We start from the raw sequence: 22,213 nt of genomic DNA, 5'->3' as shown, positions 1-22,213 counted from the left end.
AAGCTATTGACATTAAAGAAGCGCTTGTTGGGAGGCAACCCAATTTTATTTATCTAATTTTATTTTATTTTGTTTCTTTGTTATTTTTGTGTTTAATTAGGTACATGATCATGAGGAGTCACGAAAAAATCAAAAAAATTAAAAACAGAGTCAAAAACAGAAGAAAAAAATTTTTCACCCTGGAGGACGCACGGGCTGGCGTTCAACGCCCAGAAGGTGCATCTGGCCGGCGTTCAACGCCAGAACAGAGCACCATTCTGGCGCTGAACGCCCAAAACAAGCAACAACCTGGCGTTAAACGCCAGGATGGTGCACAGAGAGGACAAACTGGCGCTGAACGCCAGGAACAAGCATGAAACTGGCGTTCAACGCCAGAAACATGCATCACATGGGCGTTGAACGCCCAGAACATGCACCAATGGGCGTTTGAACGCCAGAATGGTGTGCCAAGGCATCTTACATGCCTATTTGGTGAAGGAATGGTATTTCTTTTCACCTCAGGATCTATGGACCTCACAGGATCCCCACCTACCTCGCCCTCTCTCTTTCCATTCATGATCATCCCTTCTGTTTTTCATTCACCACCTGCTGCTACCCATTCTACCCCATACACCCCACCTACCTTTACAATTTAACTTCTCTTTCCCACCCAATCCCACCCATATAGCCGAATCCATCTCCCCTCACTCACCTCCATTATCTTCTTCTTCTTCTTCTCTTCTTTCTTTTCTTGCTCGAGGGCGAGCAATATTTTAAGTTTGGTGTGGTAAAAGCATAGCTTTTTTGCTTTTCCATTACCATTAATGGCACCCAAAGGCCAGAGAAACCTCAAAGGGAAGACAAAAGCTTCCACCTCTGAGTCTTGGGAGATGGAAAATATAAGCCGTCATAGCTCAGGGGTAGAACATTTGACTGCAAATCAAGAAATCCCTGAGATACCTCAGGGAATAAATGGTCCTCCACACAACTATTGGGAGCAACTATGGATAGGAGTACCAAAATCACTAGGAATCATTCAACAGAAGCAAGGAAGAGACATAGAGGAGCTCAAAAAGCACCATTGGACCTTCAAAAAGGCGCCACCTTCACTCAGGTGGATTCATTCCTTGCTCTTATTTCTTTCTGTTTTCGGTTTTTAATATTGTGTTTATTTATGTTTTGTGTCTTTACTTCATGATCATTAGTGTGTAACCATGCCTTAAAGCTATGAATAAAATCCATTAATCCTTCACTTCTCTTAAATGAAAAATGTTTTAATTCAAAAGAACAAGAAGTACATAAATTTCGAAATTATTATTGAATTTAATTTAATTATATTGATGTGGTGGCAATAATTTTTGTTTTTTGAATGAATGCTTGAACAGTGCATATTTTTGATCTTGTTGTTTATGAGTGTTAAAATTGTTGGCTCTTGAAAGAATGATGAACAAAGAGAAATGTTATTGATGAACTAAAAAATTCATGAATTGATTCTTGAAGCAAGAAAAAGCAGTGAAAAAGCAAAAGCTTGAAAAAAAAAAAGAAAAAAAAATGGCAAAAAATTGAGAAAGAAAAAGAAGGAGCAGTAGAAAAAGCCAATAGCCCTTAAAACCAAAAGGCAAGGGTAAAAAGGATCCAAGGCTTTGAGCATCAATGGATAGGAGGGCCCAAGGAAATTAAATCCAGGCCTAAGCGGCTAAATCAAGCTGTCCCTAACCATGTGCTTGTGTCATGAAGGTCCAAGTGAAAAGCTTGAGATTGAGTGGTTAAAGTCGTGATCCAAAGCAAAAAAGAGTGTGCTTAAGAGCTCTGGACCCCACTAACTGGGGACTTGATGAGCGGATAATTTGTATACTTTTTGGCATTGTTTTTAGTATGTTTTTGATATGATCTAGTTAGTTTTTAGTATATTTTTATTAGTTTTTAGTTAAAATTCACTTTTCTGGACTTTACTATGAGTTTGTGTGTTTTTCTGTAATTTCAGGTATTTTCTGGCTGAAATTGAGGGACCTGAGCAAAAATCTGATTCTGAGACCAAAAAGGACTGCAGATGCTGTTGGATTCTGACCTCCCTGCACTCGAAGTGGATTTTCTGGAGCTACAGAAGCCCAATTGGCGCGCTCTCAACGGCGTTGGAAAGTAGACATCCTGGGCTTTCCAGCAATATATGATAGTCCATACTTTGCCCAAGATTTGATGGCCCAAACCGGCGTTCAAAGTCACCTCAAGAAATCCCAGCGTTAAACGCTGGAACTGGCACCCAAATGGGAGTTAAACGCCCAAACTGGCACCAAAGCTGGCGTTTAACTCCAAGAAGAGTCTCTGCACGAAAAATGCTTCAATGCTCAGCCCAAGCACACACCAAGTGGGCCCAGAAGTGGATTTTTATGTCATTTACTCATTTCTGTACACCTTAGGCTACTAGTTCTTATAAGTAGAACCTTTTACTATTGTATTGGGATCTTTTGATCACTTTAGATCTTAAGAAGACTTTGGTAGCTATCTTCATTTTTATGCTATCTTAGATCATTGGGAGGCTGGCCATTCGGCCATGCCTAGACCTTATGCTTATGTATTTTCAACGGTGGAGCTTTTACACACCATAGATTAAGGTGTGGAGCTCTGCTGTACCTCGAGTATTAATGCAATTACTATTGTTCTTCCATTCAATTCCGCTTGTTCTTATTCCAAGATATCACTTGTTCTTCAACTTGATGAAGGTGATGATTGACGCCCATCACCATTCTCACTCATGAACAAAGTGACTGACAACCACTCTTGTTCTACAAGCATTTGAGGCTTGGTGAATATCTCTTGGATTCCTGATTGCACGATGCATGGTTGATCGCCTGACAACCGAGTGCTCGCCTGACAAACGAGCCAACCATTCCGTGAGATCAGAGTCTTCGTGGTATAGGCAGGACCTGATGGTGGCATTCAAGAGAATCCGGAAGGTCTAAACCTTGTCTGTGGTATTCTGAGTAGGATTCAATGATTGAATGACTGTGACGTGCTTCAAACCTGTAACCTACTGGGCGTTAGTGACAGACGCAAAAGAGTGATTCTATTCCGGTAGGGGAGGGAACCAAACCGGTGATTAGCCGCACTGTGACAGAGTGCATGAGCATTAGTTTTCACTGCGAGGATGGGAGGTAGCTGCTGACAACAGTGAAACCCTACACGAGCTTGCCATGGAAAGGAGTAAGAAGAATTGGATGAAGGCAGTAGGAAAGCAGAGAGACGGAAGGGAAGGCATCTTCATACGCTTATCTGAAGTTCCTATCAATGAATTACATAAGTATCACTATCTTTACCTTTCTGTTATTTTCGTTCATCACTATATCCATTTGAGTTTGCCTGACTAAGATTTACAAGATGACCATAGCTTGCTTCAATACTAACAATCTCCGTGGGATCGACCCTTACTCACGTAAGGTTTATTACTTGGACGACCCAGTGCACTTGCTGGTTAGTTGTGCGAAGTTGTGTAATGCCATGGTATTGAGCTACCACGTTTTTGGAGCCATTACCGGGGATTATGAGAGTTGTGAAAAAGTAATGTTCACAATTTCGCGCACCAAGTTTTTGGCGCCGTTGCCGGGGATTGTTCAAGTTTTGAGCAAGCTTTTGGTAACATCAGTGCCAAGATCCGGCAACAACATCAAGTTCTTGGTGTTATTGCCCGGGATTGTTCAGGCTGGACAACTGACGGTTCATCTTGTTGCTTAGATTAGGTATTTATTTTTTTCGAAATTCTTGAAGATGAATTCTAGAGTTTCATGATGATTTGTTGAAATCTGGCTGGCTGAGAAGCCATGTCTAATCTCATTGGACCGAGGTTTCAACTTATCATCACAAGAGCTTGTTGATTTTTCATCAATCTTGCTTTTGGAGCAGTGATCTGCTAAGGCTTGGCTGGCCTTTGGCCATGTCTAGTGTTTTGGACCGAAGCTTTCTTTGAGAGCTTGGCTGGCTGTGAAGCCATGTCTAATTCCTGGACCGGAGTCTTAGACTAGCATTGCACTGATTCCTGGAATTCTCATTAAGAATTTTGATACTTTTTCTCCACTTAATTTTCGAAAAACACAAAAAAATTTTACAAAATCATAAAATCCAAAAATATTTCTTGTTTGAGTCTAGAGTCTCATCATAAGTTTGGTGTCAATTGCATGCATTCATATGTCTAAGTGATCTTCAAGTTGTTCTTGATGATTTCTTTGTTTTGATCTTTGAATTCTATTGACTTGAGTGTTTTATTATATGCATTCTCATTTTGTTAGTGTCAATGGTATACAAACTGCTAAGTTTGGTGTCTTGCATGCATTATTATTTGATTTTAGTTGCATTTTAATTATTCCTTATTATTAAAAATCCAAAAATATTTTTAATTTGTGTCTTTTCAAGTCAATTATACAGAGAATTGAAGATTCAGAACATACTGCAGAGGAATCACACAGAAAAAGTTGGGCATTCAAAAATGCCCAGTGAAGAAGACAGACTGGCGTTTAAACGCCAGCCAGGGTGCCTGGCTGGGCGTTTAACGCCCAAAAGGGTGTAGTTTTGGGCGTTAAACGCCAGAATGTGCACCATTCTGGGCGTTTAACGCCAGGATGGCAAAGGGGGAAGATTTTGCTTTCAAAATCAATTTTTTTTCAAGTTTTCAAAAGTTTTTCAAAATCAAATCTTTTTCAAATCAATTTTCCAATCAAATCTTTTTCAAAACCAATTTCTTTCCATTTTTAAAGATACTTGCTACCAATTAATGATTTGATTCAACATTTCAAGTATGTTGCCTTTTCTGTTGAGAAAGGTTTAATGTTTGAATCATATCTTTTCTTGTTAGTCAAGTTTTTAATTTTCAAATCAAATCTTTTTACAATATTTTTCAAATCATATCTTCTCAATCACATTTTTTTTAATCAATCATATCTTCTTAACCACATCTTTTTCAAAATAGTTTTCAATCAAATCCTTTTGATTTCTAATTTCAAAATCTTTTTCAAAAATCACTTGATTTCTTTTCCCTTTTCATTTTCGAAAATTAAGTAGTGTTTTTCAAAAATGTTTTAAATTTTTCACTTAATTTTCGAAAATAACTTCCCTCCTTCTCACATCCTTCTATTTATGGACTAACACTATCCCTTAATGCAAAAATTCGAACTCCATTTTCTCTGTTAAGTTCGAATTTTCCACTTCTGTCTTCTACTCTTCTTTTCCTCTGACACCTAAAGGAATCTCTGTACTGTGACATAGAGGATTCCACACTTTCTTGTTCTCTTCTCTTTCTTATGAGCAGGAGCAAAGACAAAGGCATTCTTGTTGAGGCTGATCCTGAACCTGAAAGGACCTTGAAGAGAAAGCTAAGAGAAGCCAAAGCACAACTCTCTTTAGAGCACTTGAACGAACTCTTCAAGGAAGAAGAACAAATGGCAGCCGAAAACAACAACAATGCCAACAATGCAAGGAAGGTGCTGGGTGACTTTACTGCACCTACTCCTGATTTCTATGGGAGAAGCATCTCTATCCCTGCCATTGGAGCAAACAACTTTGAGCTTAAGCCTCAATTAGTTTCTCTAATGCAACAGAATTGCAAGTTCCATGGACTTCCATTGGAAGATCCTCATCAGTTTTTAGCTGCATTCTTGCAAATCTGTGACACAGTCAAGACTAATGGGGTTGACCCTGAGGTCTACAGACTGATGCTATTCCCTTTTGCTGTAAGAGACAGAGCTAGAACATGGTTGGATTCTCAACCTAAAGAAAGCCTGGACTCTTGGGAAAAGCTAGTCAATGCCTTCTTGGCAAAGTTCTTCCCACCTCAAAAATTGAGTAAGCTAAGAGTGGAAGTCCAAACCTTCAGACAGAAGGAAGGAGAATCCCTCTATGAAGCTTGGGAAAGATACAAACAATTGATCAGAAAGTGTCCCACTGACATGCTTTCTGAATGGAGCATCATAGGTATTTTCTATGATGGTCTCTCTGAACTATCCAAGATGTCCTTGGATAGCTCTTCTGGAGGATCTCTTCATCTGAAGAAGACGCCTACTGAAGCTCAAGAACTGATTGAAATGGTTGCAAATAACCAATTCATGTACACTTCTGAAAGAAATCCTGTGAACAATGGGACTAGTCAGAAGAAAGGAGTTCTTGAGATTGACACTCTGAATGCCATATTGGCTCAGAATAAAATATTGACTCAACAAGTCAATATGATTTCTCAAAGTCTGTCTGGGATGCAAAATGCACCAAGCAGTACTAAGGAAGCTTCATCTGAGGAAGAAGCTAATGATCCTGAGAACCCTTCAATAGAAGAGGTGAATTACATGGGAGAACCCTATGGAAACACCTACAATCCTTCATGGAGGAATCATCCAAATCTTTCATGGAAGGATCAACAGAGACCTCAACAAGGTTTCAATAACAATAATGGTGGAAGAAACAGGTTTAGCAATAGCAAGCCCTTTCCATCATCTTCTCAGCAACAGACAGAGAGTTCTAAGCAGAATACCTCTGACTTGGCAACCATGGTCTCTGATCTAATCAAAACCACTCAAAGTTTCATGACTGAAACTAGATCTTCCATTAGGAATCTGGAAGGACAAATGGGTCAGCTGAGCAAGAAAATTACTGAACTTCCTCCAAGCACTCTCCCAAGCAATACTGAAGAAAACCCAAAAGGAGAGTGCAAGGCCATCAACATGGCCAAATTCTGGGAGGAAGAAGAGGCAGTGAACGCCACTGAGGAAGACCTCAATGGACGCCCACTGACCTCCAATGAGTTCCCCAATGAGGAACCTTGGGAATCTGAGGCTCAAGATGAGACCATAGAGATTCCATTGGACTTACTTCTGCCATTCATGAGCTCTGATGAGTATTCTTCTTCTGAAGAGGATGAGTATGTCACTGAAGAGCAAGTTGCTAAATGCCTTGGAGCAATCATGAAGCTAAATGACAAGTTATTTGGAAATGAGACTTGGGAGGATGAACCCCCTTTGCTCACCAAAGAACTGGATAACTTGTCTAGGCAGCAATTGCCTCAAAAGAGGCAGGACCCTGGGAAGTTTTCTATACCTTGTACCATAGGCACCATGACCTTCAAGAAGGCCTTGTGTGACTTAGGATCGAGTGTAAACCTCATGCCCCTCTCTGTAATGGAGAAATTAGGGATCTATGAGGTACAAGCTGCAAAAATCTCACTAGAGATGGCAGACAACTCAAGAAAACAAGCCTATGGACTTGTAGAGGATGTTCTGGTCAAGGTTGAAGACCATTACATCCCTACTGATTTCATAGTCCTAGAGACTGGGAAATGCATGGATGAATCCATCATCCTTGGCAGACCCTTCCTAGCCACAGCAAAGGCTGTGATTGATGTTGATAGAGGAGAGCTGATCATTCAAAGTGAATGAAGAGTCCTTGGTGTTTAAGGCCCAAGGATATCCCTCTGTCATCATGGAGAGGAAGCATGAAGAGCTTCTCTCAAAACAGAGCCAAACAGTGCCCCCACAGTCAAACTCTAAGTTTGGTGTTGGGAGGCCACAACCAAATTCTAAGTTTGGTGTTGAAACCCCACACTCAAACTCTAAGTTTGGTGTTGGGAAGTTCCAACACGGTTCTGAGCATTTCTGAGGCTCCATGAGAGTCCTCTGTCAAGCTAGTGACAATAAAGAAGCGCTTGTTGGGAGGCAACCCAATGTTTTATAATTAATTATTTTCTTTTGTTATTTTATCTTTTTTGTAGGTTGATAATCATAAGAAGTCACAAAAACAATGAAAAAAGCAAAAACAAAATGAAAAACAGGAAGAAAAATAGCACACCCTGGAGGAAGATGCTGCTGGCGTTCAAACGCCAGTCAGCCTAGCAGTTGGGCGTTTAACGCCCAGTCTGGCACCATTCTGGGCGTTTAACGCCAGAAAGGGGCACCAGACTGGCGTTAAACGCCAGTAAAAGGCAAGAACCTGGCGTTAAACGCCAGGAATGGGCACCAGCCCGGCGTTTAACGCCAGAATTGGCTCAAAACGTGGATTTTGATGCCATTTGGTGCAAGGATGCCCTTTCCTTGACACCACAGGATCTGTGGACCCCACAGGACCCTACCATCACTCTTTCTCTTCTTCCCCCATTCACCAATCACCTCAACACCTCTTCCCCAAAAACCCTTCACCTATCAAATCCCATCTTTCTCTTCACCACTCACATCCATCCTTCATAAATCCCCACCAACCTCACCCTTCAAATTCAAACCACTTTCCCTCCCAAACCCACCCATAATGGCCGAACCTTTACCCCCCTCTCTCCTATATATACCCTTCTTCAACCCTTCATTTTCACACAACCTAAACACCACTTCTCCCCCTCTTTGGCCGAACACACCACCATCTCCCTCTTCCTCATTTCTTCTTCGTCTACTCTCTTCTTTCTTCTTTTGCTCGAGGACGAGCAAACATTTTAAGTTTGGTGTGGTAAAAGCGTTGCTTTTTCGTTTTTCCATAACCATTATGGCATCCAAGGCCGGAGAAACCTCTAAAAAGAGGAAAGGGAAGGCAAAAGCTTCCACCTCCGAGTCATGGGAGATGGATAGATTTCTCTCAAGGGTGCATCAAGACCACTTCTATGAAGTTGTGGCCTTGAAGAAGGTGATCCCCGAGGTCCCTTTTTCACTCAAAAAGGGTGAATATCCGGAGATCCGCCATGAGATCCGAAGAAGAGGTTGGGAAGTTCTTACCAACCCCATTCAACAAGTCGGAATCTTGATGGTTCAAGAGTTCTATGCCAATGCATGGATCACCAAGAACCATGACCAAAGTGTGAACCCGAATCCAAAGAATTATCTTACTATGGTTCGGGGGAAATACTTGGATTTTAGTCCGGAGAGTGTGAGGGTGGCGTTCAACTTGCCTATGATGCAAGGAGATGAGCATCCTTACACTAGAAGGGTCAACTTTGATCAAAGGTTGGACCAAGTCCTCACAGTTATATGTGAAGAGGGCGCACAATGGAAGCAAGATTCAAGAGGAAAGCCGGTCCAATTGAGAAGGCATGACCTCAAGCCCGTGGCTAGAGGATGGTTAGAGTTCATACAACGCTCAATCATCCCCACTAGCAACCGGTCCGAAGTTACCATAGACCGGGCCATCATGATCCATAGCATCATGATTGGAGAAGAAATAGAAGTTCATGAGGTTATAGCCCAAGAACTCTATAAAGTGGCGGACAAGACCTCCACCTTGGCAAGGTTAGCCTTTCCTCATCTCATTTGTCACCTCTATTATTCAGTTGGAGTTGACATAGAGGGAGACATCCCCATTCATGAGGACAAGCCCATCACCAAGAAAAGGATGGAGTACACAAGAGATCCCACTCATCATGAAATCCCTGAAATTCCTCAAGGGATGAATTTTCCTCCACAAAACTATTGGGAGCAACTACACACCTCCCTAGGAGAGTTGAGTTCCAACATAGGACAACTAAGGGTGGAGCACCAAGAACACACCATCATCCTTCATGAAATTAGAGAAGATCAAAGAATCATGAGGGAGGAGCAACAAAGACAAGGAAGAGACATTGAGGAGCTCAAGCACTCCATAGGATCTTCAAGAGCAAGAAAGAGCCGCCATCACTAAGGTGGACCCGTTCTTTGATTTTCTTGTTATTTGTTCTTCTGTTTTTCGAATTTTATGCTTATGTTTATCCATGTTTGTGTCTTGTGATCATTAGTGTCTTAGTGTCTATGCCTTAAAGTTATGAATGTCCTATGAATCCATCACCTTTCTTGAATAAAAATGTGCTTAATTGAAAAAGGAAGAATTGCATGAATTTTGAATTTTATAATAGTTTAATTATTTTGATGTGGTGGTAATATTTTTGTTCTCTGAATGTATGCTTAAACAGTGCATATGTATCTTGAATTTGTGGTTCATGAATGTTGGCTCTTGAAAGAATGATGAAAAAGGAGACATGTTAATGAGGATCTGAAAAATCATTAAAATGATTCTTGAAGCAAGAAAAAGCACTTTCAAAAAAAAAAACGAAAAAAAAAAGAGAAAAAAAAAACGAAAAAAGAGAGAGAAATAAGAGTTGTGATCCAAGGCAATAAGAGTGTGCTTAAGAACCCTGGACACCTCTAATTGGGGACTTTAGCAAAGCTGAGTCACAATCTGAAAAGGTTCACCCAATTATGTGTCTGTGGCATGTATGTATCCGGTGGTAATACTGGAAGACAGAGTGCTTTGGGCCACAGCCAAGACTCAACAAGTAGCTATGTTCAAGAATCATCATACTTTACTAGGAGAATCATTAACACTATCTGGATTCTGAGTTCCTAAAGAAGCCAATCATTCTGAATTTCAAAGGATAGAGTGAGATGCCAAAACTATTCAGAGGCAAAAAGTTAAAAGCCCCGCTCATCTAATTAATACTGATCTTCACAGATGTTTTTGGAATTCATTGCATATTCTCTTCTTTTTATCTTATTTGATTTTCAGTTGCTTGGGGACAAGCAACAATTTAAGTTTGGTGTTGTGATGAGCGGATAATTTGTATACTTTTTGGCATTGTTTTTAGTATGTTTTTGATATGATCTAGTTAGTTTTTAGTATATTTTTATTATTTTTTAGTTAAAATTCACTTTTCTGGACTTTACTATGAGTTTGTGTGTTTTTCTGTAATTTCAAGTATTTTTTGGCTGAAATTGAGGGACCTGAGCAAAAATCTGATTCTGAGACCAAAAAGGACTGCAGATGCTGTTGGATTCTGACCTCCCTGCACTCGAAGTGGATTTTCTGGAGCTACAGGAGCCCAATTGGCGCGCTCTCAACGGCGTTGGAAAGTAGACATCCTGGGCTTTCCAGCAATATATGATAGTCCATACTTTGCCCAAGATTTGATGGCCCAAACCGGCGTTCAAAGTCACCTCAAGAAATCCCAGCGTTAAACGCTGGAACTGGCACCCAAATGGGAGTTAAACGCCCAAACTGGCACCAAAGCTGGCGTTTAACTCCAAGAAGAGTCTCTGCACGAAAAATGCTTCAATGCTCAGCCCAAGCACACACCAAGTGGGCCCAGAAGTGGATTTTTATGTCATTTACTCATTTCTGTACACCTTAGGCTACTAGTTCTTATAAGTAGAACCTTTTACTATTGTATTGGGATCTTTTGATCACTTTAGATCTTAAGAAGACTTTGGTAGCTATCTTCATTTTTATGCTATCTTAGATCATTGGGAGGCTGGCCATTCGGCCATGCCTAGACCTTATGCTTATGTATTTTCAACGGTGGAGCTTCTACACACCATAGATTAAGGTGTGGAGCTCTGCTGTACCTCGAGTATTAATGCAATTACTATTGTTCTTCCATTCAATTCCTCTTGTTCTTATTCCAAGATATCACTTGTTCTTCAACTTGATGAAGGTGATGATTGACGCCCATCACCATTCTCACTCATGAACAAAGTGACTGACAACCACTCTTGTTCTACAAGCATTTGAGGCTTGGTGAATATCTCTTGGATTCCTGATTGCACGATGCATGGTTGATCGCCTGACAACCGAGTGCTCGCCTGACAAACGAGCCAACCATTCCGTGAGATCAGAGTCTTCGTGGTATAGGCAGGACCTGATGGCGGCATTCAAGAGAATCCAGAATTTCTAAACCTTGTCTGTGGTATTCTGAGTAGGATTCAATGATTGAATGACTGTGACGTGCTTCAAACCTGTAACCTACTGGGCGTTAGTGACAGACGCAAAAGAGTGATTCTATTCCGGTAGGGGAGGGAACCAAACCGGTGATTAGCCGCACTGTGACAGAGTGCATGAGCATTAGTTTTCACTGCGAGGATGGGAGGTAGCTGCTGACAACAGTGAAACCCTACACGAGCTTGCCATGGAAAGGAGTAAGAAGAATTGGATGAAGGCAGTAGGAAAGCAGAGAGACGGAAGGGAAGGCATCTTCATACGCTTATCTGAAGTTCCTATCAATGAATTACATAAGTATCACTATCTTTACCTTTATGTTATTTTCGTTCATCACTATATCCATTTGAGTTTGCCTGACTAAGATTTACAAGATGACCATAGCTTGCTTCAATACTAACAATCTCCGTGGGATCGACCCTTACTCACGTAAGGTTTATTACTTGGACGACCCAGTGCACTTGCTGGTTAGTTGTGCGAAGTTGTGTAATGCCATGGTATTGAGCTACCACGTTTTTGGAGCCATTACCGGGGATTATGAGAGTTGTGAAAAAGTAATGTTCACAATTTCGCGCACCAGGACTCTAGCAAAGCTGAGTCACAATCTGAAAAGGTTCACCCAGTTATGTGTCTGTGGCATTTGTGTATCCGGTGGTAATACTGGAAGACAAAGTGCTTAGGGCCACGGCCAAGACTCATAAGTAGCTGTGTTCAAGAATCAACATGCTTAACTAGGAGAGTCAATAACACTATCCGAAATTCTAAGTTCCTAGAGAAGCCAATCACTCTAAACTTCAAAGGAAAAAGTGAGATGCCAAAACTGTTCAGAAGCAAAAAGCTACAAGTCCCGCTCATGTAATTAAATTAATATTCATTGATATTTTGGACTTTATAGTATATTCTCTTCTTTTTATCCTATTTGATTTTCAATTGCTTGGGGACAAGCAACAATTTAAGTTTGGTGTTGTGATGAGCGGATAATTTATACGCTTTTTGGCATTGTTTTTATATAGTTTTTAGTAAGTTTAAGCTACTTTTAGGGATGTTTTCATTAGTTTTTATGTTAAATTCACATTTCTGGACTTTACTATGAGTTTGTGTGTTTTTCTGTGATTTCAGGTAATTTCTGGCTGAAATTGAAGGATTTGAGCAAAACTCTGAAGAAGGCTGACAAAAGGACTGCTGATGTTGTTGGAATCTGACCTCCCTGCACTCAAATGGATTTTCTGGAGCTACAGAACTCCAATTGGCGCGCTCTCAACGGCGTTGGAAAATAGACATCCAGGGCTTTCCAGCAATATATAATAGTCCATGCTTTATTCGAAGAATGACGACGTAACTTGGCGTTGAACGCCAAGTTCATGCTGCTGTCTGGAGTTAAACGCCAGAAAAACGTCATGATCCGGAGTTGAACGCCCAAAACACGTCATAACTCGGAGTTCAACTCCAGGAAATGCCTCAGCTCGTGGATTAATCAAGCTCAGCCCAAGCATACACCAAGTGGGCCCCGGAAGTGGATTTATGCATCAATTACTTACTCATGTAAACCCTAGGAGCTAGTCTAAGTATATATAGAACATTTATCTATTGTATTAGATGTCTTTTGACCACGTTTCATCTTTGGTCTCAGTTTTGTTTTATTCTTCATCTTAGGAGATCATTGATCACGTTTTAGAGAGGGCTGGCCATTCGGCCATGCCTGAACTCTTTGCTTATGTATTTTCAACGGTGGAGTTTCTGCACACCATAGATTAAGGTGTGGAGCTCTGCTGTACCTCAAGTATTAATGAAATTCTATCTTCTCTTATTCAGTTTCTATCTTATTCTTATTCCAAGATATTCATTCGTACCCAAGAACATGATGAATGTTATGAGTCAGATTACCCTCATTATCATTCTCACTTATGAACGCGCGTGATTGACAACCACTTCCGTTCTACATGCAACAGAGCTTGGATGCGTATCTCTTAGATTCCCCAACAGAATCTTCATGGTATAAGCTAGATAGATGGCGGCATTTATGAGGATCCGGAAAGTCTCACCTTGTCTGTGGTATTCCGAGTAGGATTCCGGTAATGAATGACTGTGACGTGCTTCAAACTTTAACCTGCTGGGCGTCAGTGACAGACGCAAAAGAGGGATTCTATTCCAGTAGGAGCGGGAACCAACCGGTGATTAGCCGTACTGTGACAGAGTGCGTGAGCATTAGTTTTCACTGCGAGGATGGGATGTAGCCATCAGCCATGGGTGATGCCTCCAGACTGGTTAGCTGTGCGAGTGACAGCCGCACAGGATATTTCCCCGAGAGGAAGAAAGTAGCCACAGTTGATGGTGAACCCCTATACAAAGCTTGCCATGGGAAGGAGTAAGAAGGATTGAATAGAAGCAGTAGGAGAGCAGGCGTCCAAGAGCTCTACAGCATCTCCATTCGCTTATCTGAAATTCCTACCAATGAATTTGCATAAGTCTTCTATCCCTTTTATTTCTATCCTTTATTTCTATTTTCGAAAACCCATAAACTATTTTAATTTGCCTGACTGAGATTTGCAAGGTGACCATAGCTTGCTTCATACCAACAATCTCTGTGGATTCGACCCTTACTCACGTAAGGTTTATTACTTGGACGACCCAGTACACTTGCTGGTTAGTTGAACGGAGTTGTGAAAATAAACAATGTCATCAGAGTATACAAAAAGAATAGTGATCACAATTTCGTCCACCAGCGTCCTTCTTCAGGTAAGTCCCACCAACGCATATGCGTCATGCACGCGTACGCATCGATGGATGAACTTCCATTCCCAATTTAGATTTTGCTCGAAAATTCTCACTCATGCAATGTAGCGCTTTCTTTGCAAATGAGCGCCAACCACTTCCACTCGTACGCGTCATGCATGCGTACGCATGGGTCTTCAAAAATTCATCCCTAACACGTAAACTTCTTGTACGCGTGCGCTGAGCATGGCCAACGCTTTTAAAAGCATGGCCTAAAGCTCCAAAGCATGCTCAACTCAAAAAGATGTGTCCATAATTCTTCCTTTGAGCTTATTTTGTGCTTTCTGCTCCTTTTCCTTCATCTTTTCACCTGTCATCAACCAAACAGGTACATTAAAGCCTTGGCATGATCATCGAATCTTGCATCATTCATATTTTCAACTAAATCTTGCAAGAAATATAATGAAAATGCATAAAATTACCAATATTTGATTGAGTCAAGACAAGCGTGAAATTCTCGCTCAAACACTTACTTATTGCCTAAAAATGCATGAAAACCAAAGAAAAACTAATGAAAAAGGCTTGTGAAACTAGCCTAAGATGACTTGTCATCAGTATGCCTAGCGATGGGAAGAAGCTAGGATATGTGGTAACTTGTGGATGAAGTAAAATGAGAATCAATGATGAATGATGTGTAATGATGATTGTATGAGTTGTTGAGGGTGACGATGGAAGTGTGGTGTATGCCATGAGCCGAAGGAAAGTATTTAATAATGATTATTTGCTGGTTATAGGTTATGTTATGAGCCGGATGGCTATGATAAATATTGATTTATGGCTGGAATTGAAAATATGATTTTGAATGATTGCTTTATCTTGAGCTCTTTTTCTCGAAAGTGCGACCCCATAGAAATGGAGGAAGGTGAGGATCCCCTTCATTGTTCTTCCTGGTATTGTAAAATTGCCCCCAACGAGATGGTGGGAGGTTAGGATCCCCTCCTTAGTTCGTCCTGGGCATATGAGAATGTACCTCCTCGGTAGATGCAAGGGTTGTGGTTGGGCCCCACTTGCCCCGGGTTATGATTAGTGATGTATAAATGATGATATGGTCATGATGATTGATTGAGGAAGCTTTAACATATGGCGAATATGCCGAAGATGCATATATGATAAATGAACGAATGTGGTAAATGAATAATGTTGGAAAATGTTGAATGTGAGTATGCTTGTGTTTTCTCTCTGGTTGTTAGGGTGACAGGGCACCAATACCCTCTAATGGCGATAGGGCACAGATACCCTCTAACGGCGACAGGGTGCAGATACCCTCTAATGCTAACAGTACACGAACTCCCTCTAATAATATTAATGCACAACAGATAGACTGTACCCGGGTTAGCTACCGGACATGTCGGTTGGCTATATAACCGACAGATGATATCATCAGCCGTAGGGCAGGAATTCATCATTTGCATATATTTGAATTGTTTGGGTTTGCCTACTTGTTTTGGATTGCTATATCATACGTGCTATGTTACCTGATTATGTGCTACTTGTTCTACTTGTACTTTAATTGTGTATTACTTGCTTGTATTGCGTGTGTTTGTACAACTGAGAGGTCCCTTATGCTGGTGTCCGTAGACGCTGAGGGCTGTTCTTGATGAGATGAATTAATGATGTGATTGAATAATGATGATGATTTTTGAATGAGATAATTTGAGCTCTCTGGGTAGACGTAGTAAAGTGAATTCACTTGCTCCAGGGGAGGATCTGATGTATTGATATAAAATTGCTGAGGCAGAATAACTGGTGATGGTTTTGTTTATGATTCTGATTTGGATTCGGTGGAGAGTTAGAAAGTTGGGAAGCATAAGGAAGAAGAATTAGATTTAGCATTTTCTTATGACAGTTGCCTATTTATGGATTAGCGAGAACATAGGGTGAATGTTTGGTGAAAGGAAGTTCATGATGCTTAGTGAGTTTTTATTACAATGTATTGTATTTATTTGGCACTTTTACCACACTGGGAACCCATGGGTCGTGGGTTTTCATTCTATATATATCTCTTGTTTTTCAGATATAGGTCCAGGTGCTCAGAAGTGAGCTGTGGTTCATCTTAGAGATGGCGAAGATCTTTATATTCTCTACTTTATAACTTGCTTAGAATCTCTCCACCTTTATTTTGAAAAACTTATATTATGTATTGGACTCTTTTGAACTTACCTATAGAGGATCTTATGCTTCTTTGGGAGAGATTAGGAGATATTGTTGCTAACTACTGTTATACTGTACCCTAGCCGGTTTAAACTTCGCGGGTCACGACTAGTGGCTATCTACTTATGTTATATATCTATATATTGTCTTTCTCTTAATCTCCTTTATGCCTTTATCTGTATAGCGCTATCGACTTCATGCTTTATCTTTAAGTTGTCAAAACGTGAGTGATACGACTTTGTGATTTTTATTTTCACTCCTTTTAGGCTTTTCGATTAATATTCCTTTCAATTATACTTATAATTATGTATAAAAAGTCCACCTTGAGAGTCGTACCACCGTAATATCATTGACTTATGACTCGAGCATAAGGATTTGAATATTAGGGTGTTATAACATGTACATGATCTGCTAGCTTTTCAAAAGGACTCGTTTAATGTAAGAGCTTATCTGTTTACTTTGCATACTTTTTGGTGAACTAATTGCAATTTTTACTACACATGATTTGGAAATATAATTTTTTTTGTCAATCATGAGACTTCATATTTCAAGAGACTAAATAATCTACACGTGATACAGTTAAGTCACCACATCAACAGATTAGCTTTTGGTGATTATTTTCTTGGTATGGTGAATCGTCTTGATTTGTGAGCTTCTTTTGTTCTAAAAACCTCAAATCCTATTAAAATTTTGTAAAATTTGAATTTTGAAATTATATAAGGTAGATAAGGTAGATCTTTAATAGAGATCATGTTTGACTATTAAAGGGAAAAAAGATAAAGAGAAGGTTGAATGGAGTTTCGTAAGAGAAAGTGGTTTGTTTATAGTGTTGTATGAGACATCATCTTGTCATTCTTTTTGTTAGAGGTCTGTTTGTATTGCTTACAAATAGTACACTGTTATTCCAGCAAATAAATCAAATGATAGCAGATGTGCCCAAGGATGGTGGTGGTGCAATTGACTATGAAGAATTTGAGAACATGACGGCCAAAATTGGAGAAATGGACACTAAGGAAGAGCTCATGAAAGCTTTTCAGATTATTGATCAAGATAAAAATGTAAGTGTTTTTGCTTTTTACATCGTTTCTACATCATCTTCTTGATTCACATCGCTTGGGCTTTGGGGCAAGTGTAGGGAAAGATATGTGTATCAGACATCAAGCGCATTGCAAAAGATCTAGGTGAAAGATTCACTGACAGAGAGATCCATGACATGGTAGAGACGGCAGACATAGATGGTAAGTTAATCATATCTTGTTCAAATCTATGTTATAACATGGAAATTTTTGCCTATGCTCCTCTATGTCTAAAAATTTTTTATGTGACAAATTTTGCTATGACTTAATGCTTCCAATTAAGGTTTTTTGTGATAATAATGTGTGACACTGCAATCTGGCATCTCTTCCTGTAAAAGATAAGTGATAATGGTGGCCATAAAAAGGGATGTTGGGCATTACTCGCGTCATGTTTTTATCTGATAAGAATTATAACTAGCATACAAGCAAAAGATAAGAGAGGTCATATTTCTTATAAGATTAAATGTTTGCAAGTGAAAGGGCTAAGAAGACAGTGAGGATTTTTGAGAATGTGAGTTTTCTATGAAACGGGAAAAAGATAGCATGGAAAAGGGCCAAAGACAATGAAAATGAAAACACTTTAACTTTTTTTATTTCCCTTTTTTTCTCTTTTATGTTCATAGTTTTCTCTGTTCTCTAGTCTCTAGCTAAGTTTTTATCTCTTTTGGTTGACTTATAATGGTTTGTTGTCTAATAAGGATGTGGTGCTCAAGGTGAAGGTGAACTACTTTCATGTTGGTTGAGAATTTATTAATGTAACACCCTGATTAGCCTAAGCCTTACCTCGCATCGTAAAGCAAAGGTTAATCAAAGGTTACGATAGTTCTAAGCTTATTTATATATTATATATAGAAGGAGTTGATAATATCTAGAAGCCCGATGAAGAATATAGCTCAAAAAACCGAATTTGAAAAGCGCAAAATATACTAACGTAGCTACTAACTTAAAACATAAGAACCAGGTATAGAATAACAAAACATCATAGTATAATAGTATAATATCATAAGACACTAGCCACGACTCGCGGAGTTGAAACCGGCTAGCCATATAAAGACCATGTACATAACCAGACAGTAAAAACCGCTTATACAAATTTTGTTCTCTCAATACAAGCCTCTAGGCCAAAGCAAAATACAAAAGTGAGAGACATATATATATATAGTAAATTAAAAGACTCCAAAAGATAGTCCAGATGCTCCGCTCCTGTCACCAGTCAGACAACTCACTGAGGTGCGTTGCGACCTGCATCTGAAAAACACAACAGAATATGGTATGAGAACTGGAGGTTCTCAGTATGGTAACAGTGCCCAGTGATGTAGGATATAAGACCCCGGGATGCCAAAGGTGATCCTAGACTCCATATCCATCACAAGAGTTCAAGCTTAAAGCATACTAAACCAAAATAGCATAATATGTAATTCCTCAGTATAACTTAAACCGTAATACTATAACAGGGTAATCTATCTTAGGGTAATTCTATTATAATCAAACACCGCTCTCCCACAGCCTTCACCATCCGATCCACCATGCGATCCCATCGCTACCGCCTTCTGAATCCCCCCTCAACTCCAGCAAAGCACAAGTATATACAATACAAGTAAAACACAAGTAGAAGCATATACAGCAATTAATACAAGTAGCAATTAGACATATTTCACAGATAGGGAGAAACAATATCAAGTCGGCAAAGCATAAAAACAGGTAGAAAATACATATGATGAATGCCTGCCCTACTGGCTGTGATATCACATTGTCGGTTCAACTGCCAACCCGACACATCTCCGTGGAGATGTCGCCCTTCGGATTCATGGTGTGGGAACCCCGAGATATAGTGCTCGGATCACTGTCCAGGGTTTTGCGCCTGCATGCTCTGATGATCCGAAGGGATGCGAGCGGGATCTATTGCCTCCGACCTCGTATATAAGCGCAAGCGAGACGAACTACCGCCCTTACGCCAGGGCTGCTACCTCGACAGGCGGGTTCCAACCTCGGCCCCTACCGGGCGCATAGCGTCTCATAATCTCAATAAAAAGTGATACAGTGGTTTTTAAAATATTTACAGTTCAAGATGGATCCATCACTTCATTCAGAGTCCTCAACTCTATTCAACCACTGTTCATTCACATTTCAGTCCCTTGATTTTCTGCATCTCATTCATCAAACTTTCATCACACCTTCAACCGTTCCCCAATACAACTGAAACCTAGTACTCCATTTGCTAACTTTTCCAAATAACAGTGTCTAAAACCCTTAAACCATATCCCATGTTTGAACACCCAAAAATATGACCAAAGGTCTTAAAAAGGTGTTATAGAAGCTTACAACCTCATCGGGAAGGTGACATAGTTGAAAACAAAGCAAAATTTGAGAAACAGGGCGTGTGCGTCTGCACAGAGGTGTCCGTGCTCACGGCCAGGAAATTTTTTTTAAGTGTGCGTATGCACAGGGGTGTGTGTACGCACAGGTACCAAAACATAAAAGCTCTGTTCACTCACACAACCTATGCCAGCGCCCCCAACAGATTGGCCTCCCTAACGTGTGCATGCGCACAGGTTTGTGCATACGCACAGGTTGCAATTCTCCCATTGGTGTGCGCGTGCACAAGCCGTGCCAGCGTTGCAGGCAGATTGCCTGCCTCTGTGTATACGGACGCACAGGTCTGTGCGTGCACACAGGTCACCATTTCCGTAGAGTGTGCGTGCACACGTACCAGAAAACTTAGAATTCTATAACTTTGCAAAATTTCCAATTTTCAACACCAATTTTTGAATGATCATAACTTCCTCTAAAAAATTCCAAATTTCACAATCTTTATACCTATTTAAAGGGTTTTCAAAGATCTTTAATTCTAAATAAATTTCAACTAATTTTGAAAATCGAGGCAAAAATCATGATCAAACAAAATTCACCAAATTCCACTTTTACCCAAAATCACAATTTTCACAATTCCTTCATAAAACACAACCAAACCAACCCAAACCACTCCAAAACTCCAATTCTCATCAAATTCAACACTCTATGGCATATTACACCAAACATACCATATTTTTCCTTATCCACAATATCAATATTAATATATCTCATATGTCCAACTTCATTAACAATTTTCCAACCATAATACCAAATAAATCAATACCAATACCACATTTATCAACATAAATCCACTACTCAACTTCACAATCTTGCATCCTCAACATATCACTATTAATCATCATTATCAACTCAAAATTCATCATTTCGTCAATCATCATCATACAATTAAATCCAACAACTCATCAACCATTCAAATCCAATCCTATCCTATGAGTCACTAGCCTAAGTGTCTATGAATATTATATACTACATAGAGAAACCGAAACCATACCTTGGCCGATTCCCAATATAAATCAAGTGAGCTTTCAACCACAATCCAATCACTAATTTAGCTCAAACAAGCACCAACGAGCTCCAAACTCACAATAATCAAGCTATATACATATAAATCACCGCAAAATCAACCTAGGGCTCAACATAAATCAAATTTTACAAGGGTTTAGTATCTCTTACCTCTCCCAACAGATTTGATGGCCAAAATCCAAGGTTAAGCAAGGATTAGAGCAAACCTAAACATCCAAAATCACAAAACCCATTTAACCCAAACCCTAACAAAACCCTAAATTTTGGAGAGCAGAACTGGAAGGATTTCGAGCTTAACTCTAGAGTTTCTTGGGTGAGATTTGTAGAGCTCTTCGCAAGGAACGCGTAGCCACTAACGGCACGCAAATCAAAGCTCTAAAACTCAACATATGAGCTTGGGAAGATGGAGGTGGTTAGGGTTTTCTTCTTCCTCTCATCCCTCTCTCAAATCTGAAATGAGAGTGTTTATGGAGGCTAGGATTCATTAAATAAACCTTTATATATGTTGGACTTAGGTCCAACTTAGGCCCGGTTCAACCCGTTAGCGTTTTTAGCCCGTTTGGCCCAACTTTGGGCCAAACCTTTAAAATTAATGCCCGGTTTTCCATTTCTAATGTTTTTCTAAGGTTTTTAACTATTCCTACGTTTTCTCATGCAACACCGGGCAGACTTGAACCAGTTTAATTGGTTTAACTTCCGGTTCGTAATTTTACACGGTTTCAGAGAAAACACATTTTCTGACTCAGAAAGAACCACTGAGTCAAAAAATGATGTTTAAAACATCAAATTCTCACTCTAACTTTTTGGAATCAAATTTGGGCAATATAACCACTTAATTAACCTGTTTGATTAATTGCGGTTCTTACATTCTCCCCACCAAATAAGAAATTTTGCCCTCAAAATTTGAATTACCTGAGAAAAGCTCGAGATAATCCTTTCGCATCTCGGATTCCAATTCCCAAGTATGCTCTTCAACTCCTGCTCGCTGATGAGCGGATAATTTAAACACTTTTTGGCATTGTTTTTAGGTAGTTTTTAGAATGATCTAGTTACTTTTAGGGATGTTTTCATTAGTTTTTATGCTAAATTCACATTTCTGGACTTTACTATGAGTTGTGTGTTTTTCTGTGATTTCAGGTATTTTCTGG

General features: G+C 39.9%; 1 protein-coding gene across 1 annotated transcript in view; it reads left to right on the top strand.

Moving 5' to 3' along the window:
* LOC112803625 (probable calcium-binding protein CML13) overlaps positions 1 to 18,309 on the top strand; it is a 35,282-nt gene extending 16,973 nt beyond the window's left edge. Inside the window, exons 3-5 of the mRNA XM_025847109.2 lie at positions 17,502 to 17,651; positions 17,729 to 17,831; positions 18,293 to 18,309. Coding sequence (XP_025702894.2) covers positions 17,502 to 17,651; positions 17,729 to 17,831; positions 18,293 to 18,309 — 270 coding nt within the window. The remainder of the gene's footprint in view (positions 1 to 17,501; positions 17,652 to 17,728; positions 17,832 to 18,292) is intronic.
* Positions 18,310 to 22,213: the final 3,904 nt, after the last annotated feature.

This window comes from Arachis hypogaea, chromosome 5, assembly GCF_003086295.3.
Source record: "Arachis hypogaea cultivar Tifrunner chromosome 5, arahy.Tifrunner.gnm2.J5K5, whole genome shotgun sequence".
Taxonomy (NCBI): domain Eukaryota; kingdom Viridiplantae; phylum Streptophyta; class Magnoliopsida; order Fabales; family Fabaceae; genus Arachis; species Arachis hypogaea.
Note: the sequence above shows the minus strand (reverse complement) of the source record. Positions and strands in the feature narration are given on the sequence as shown.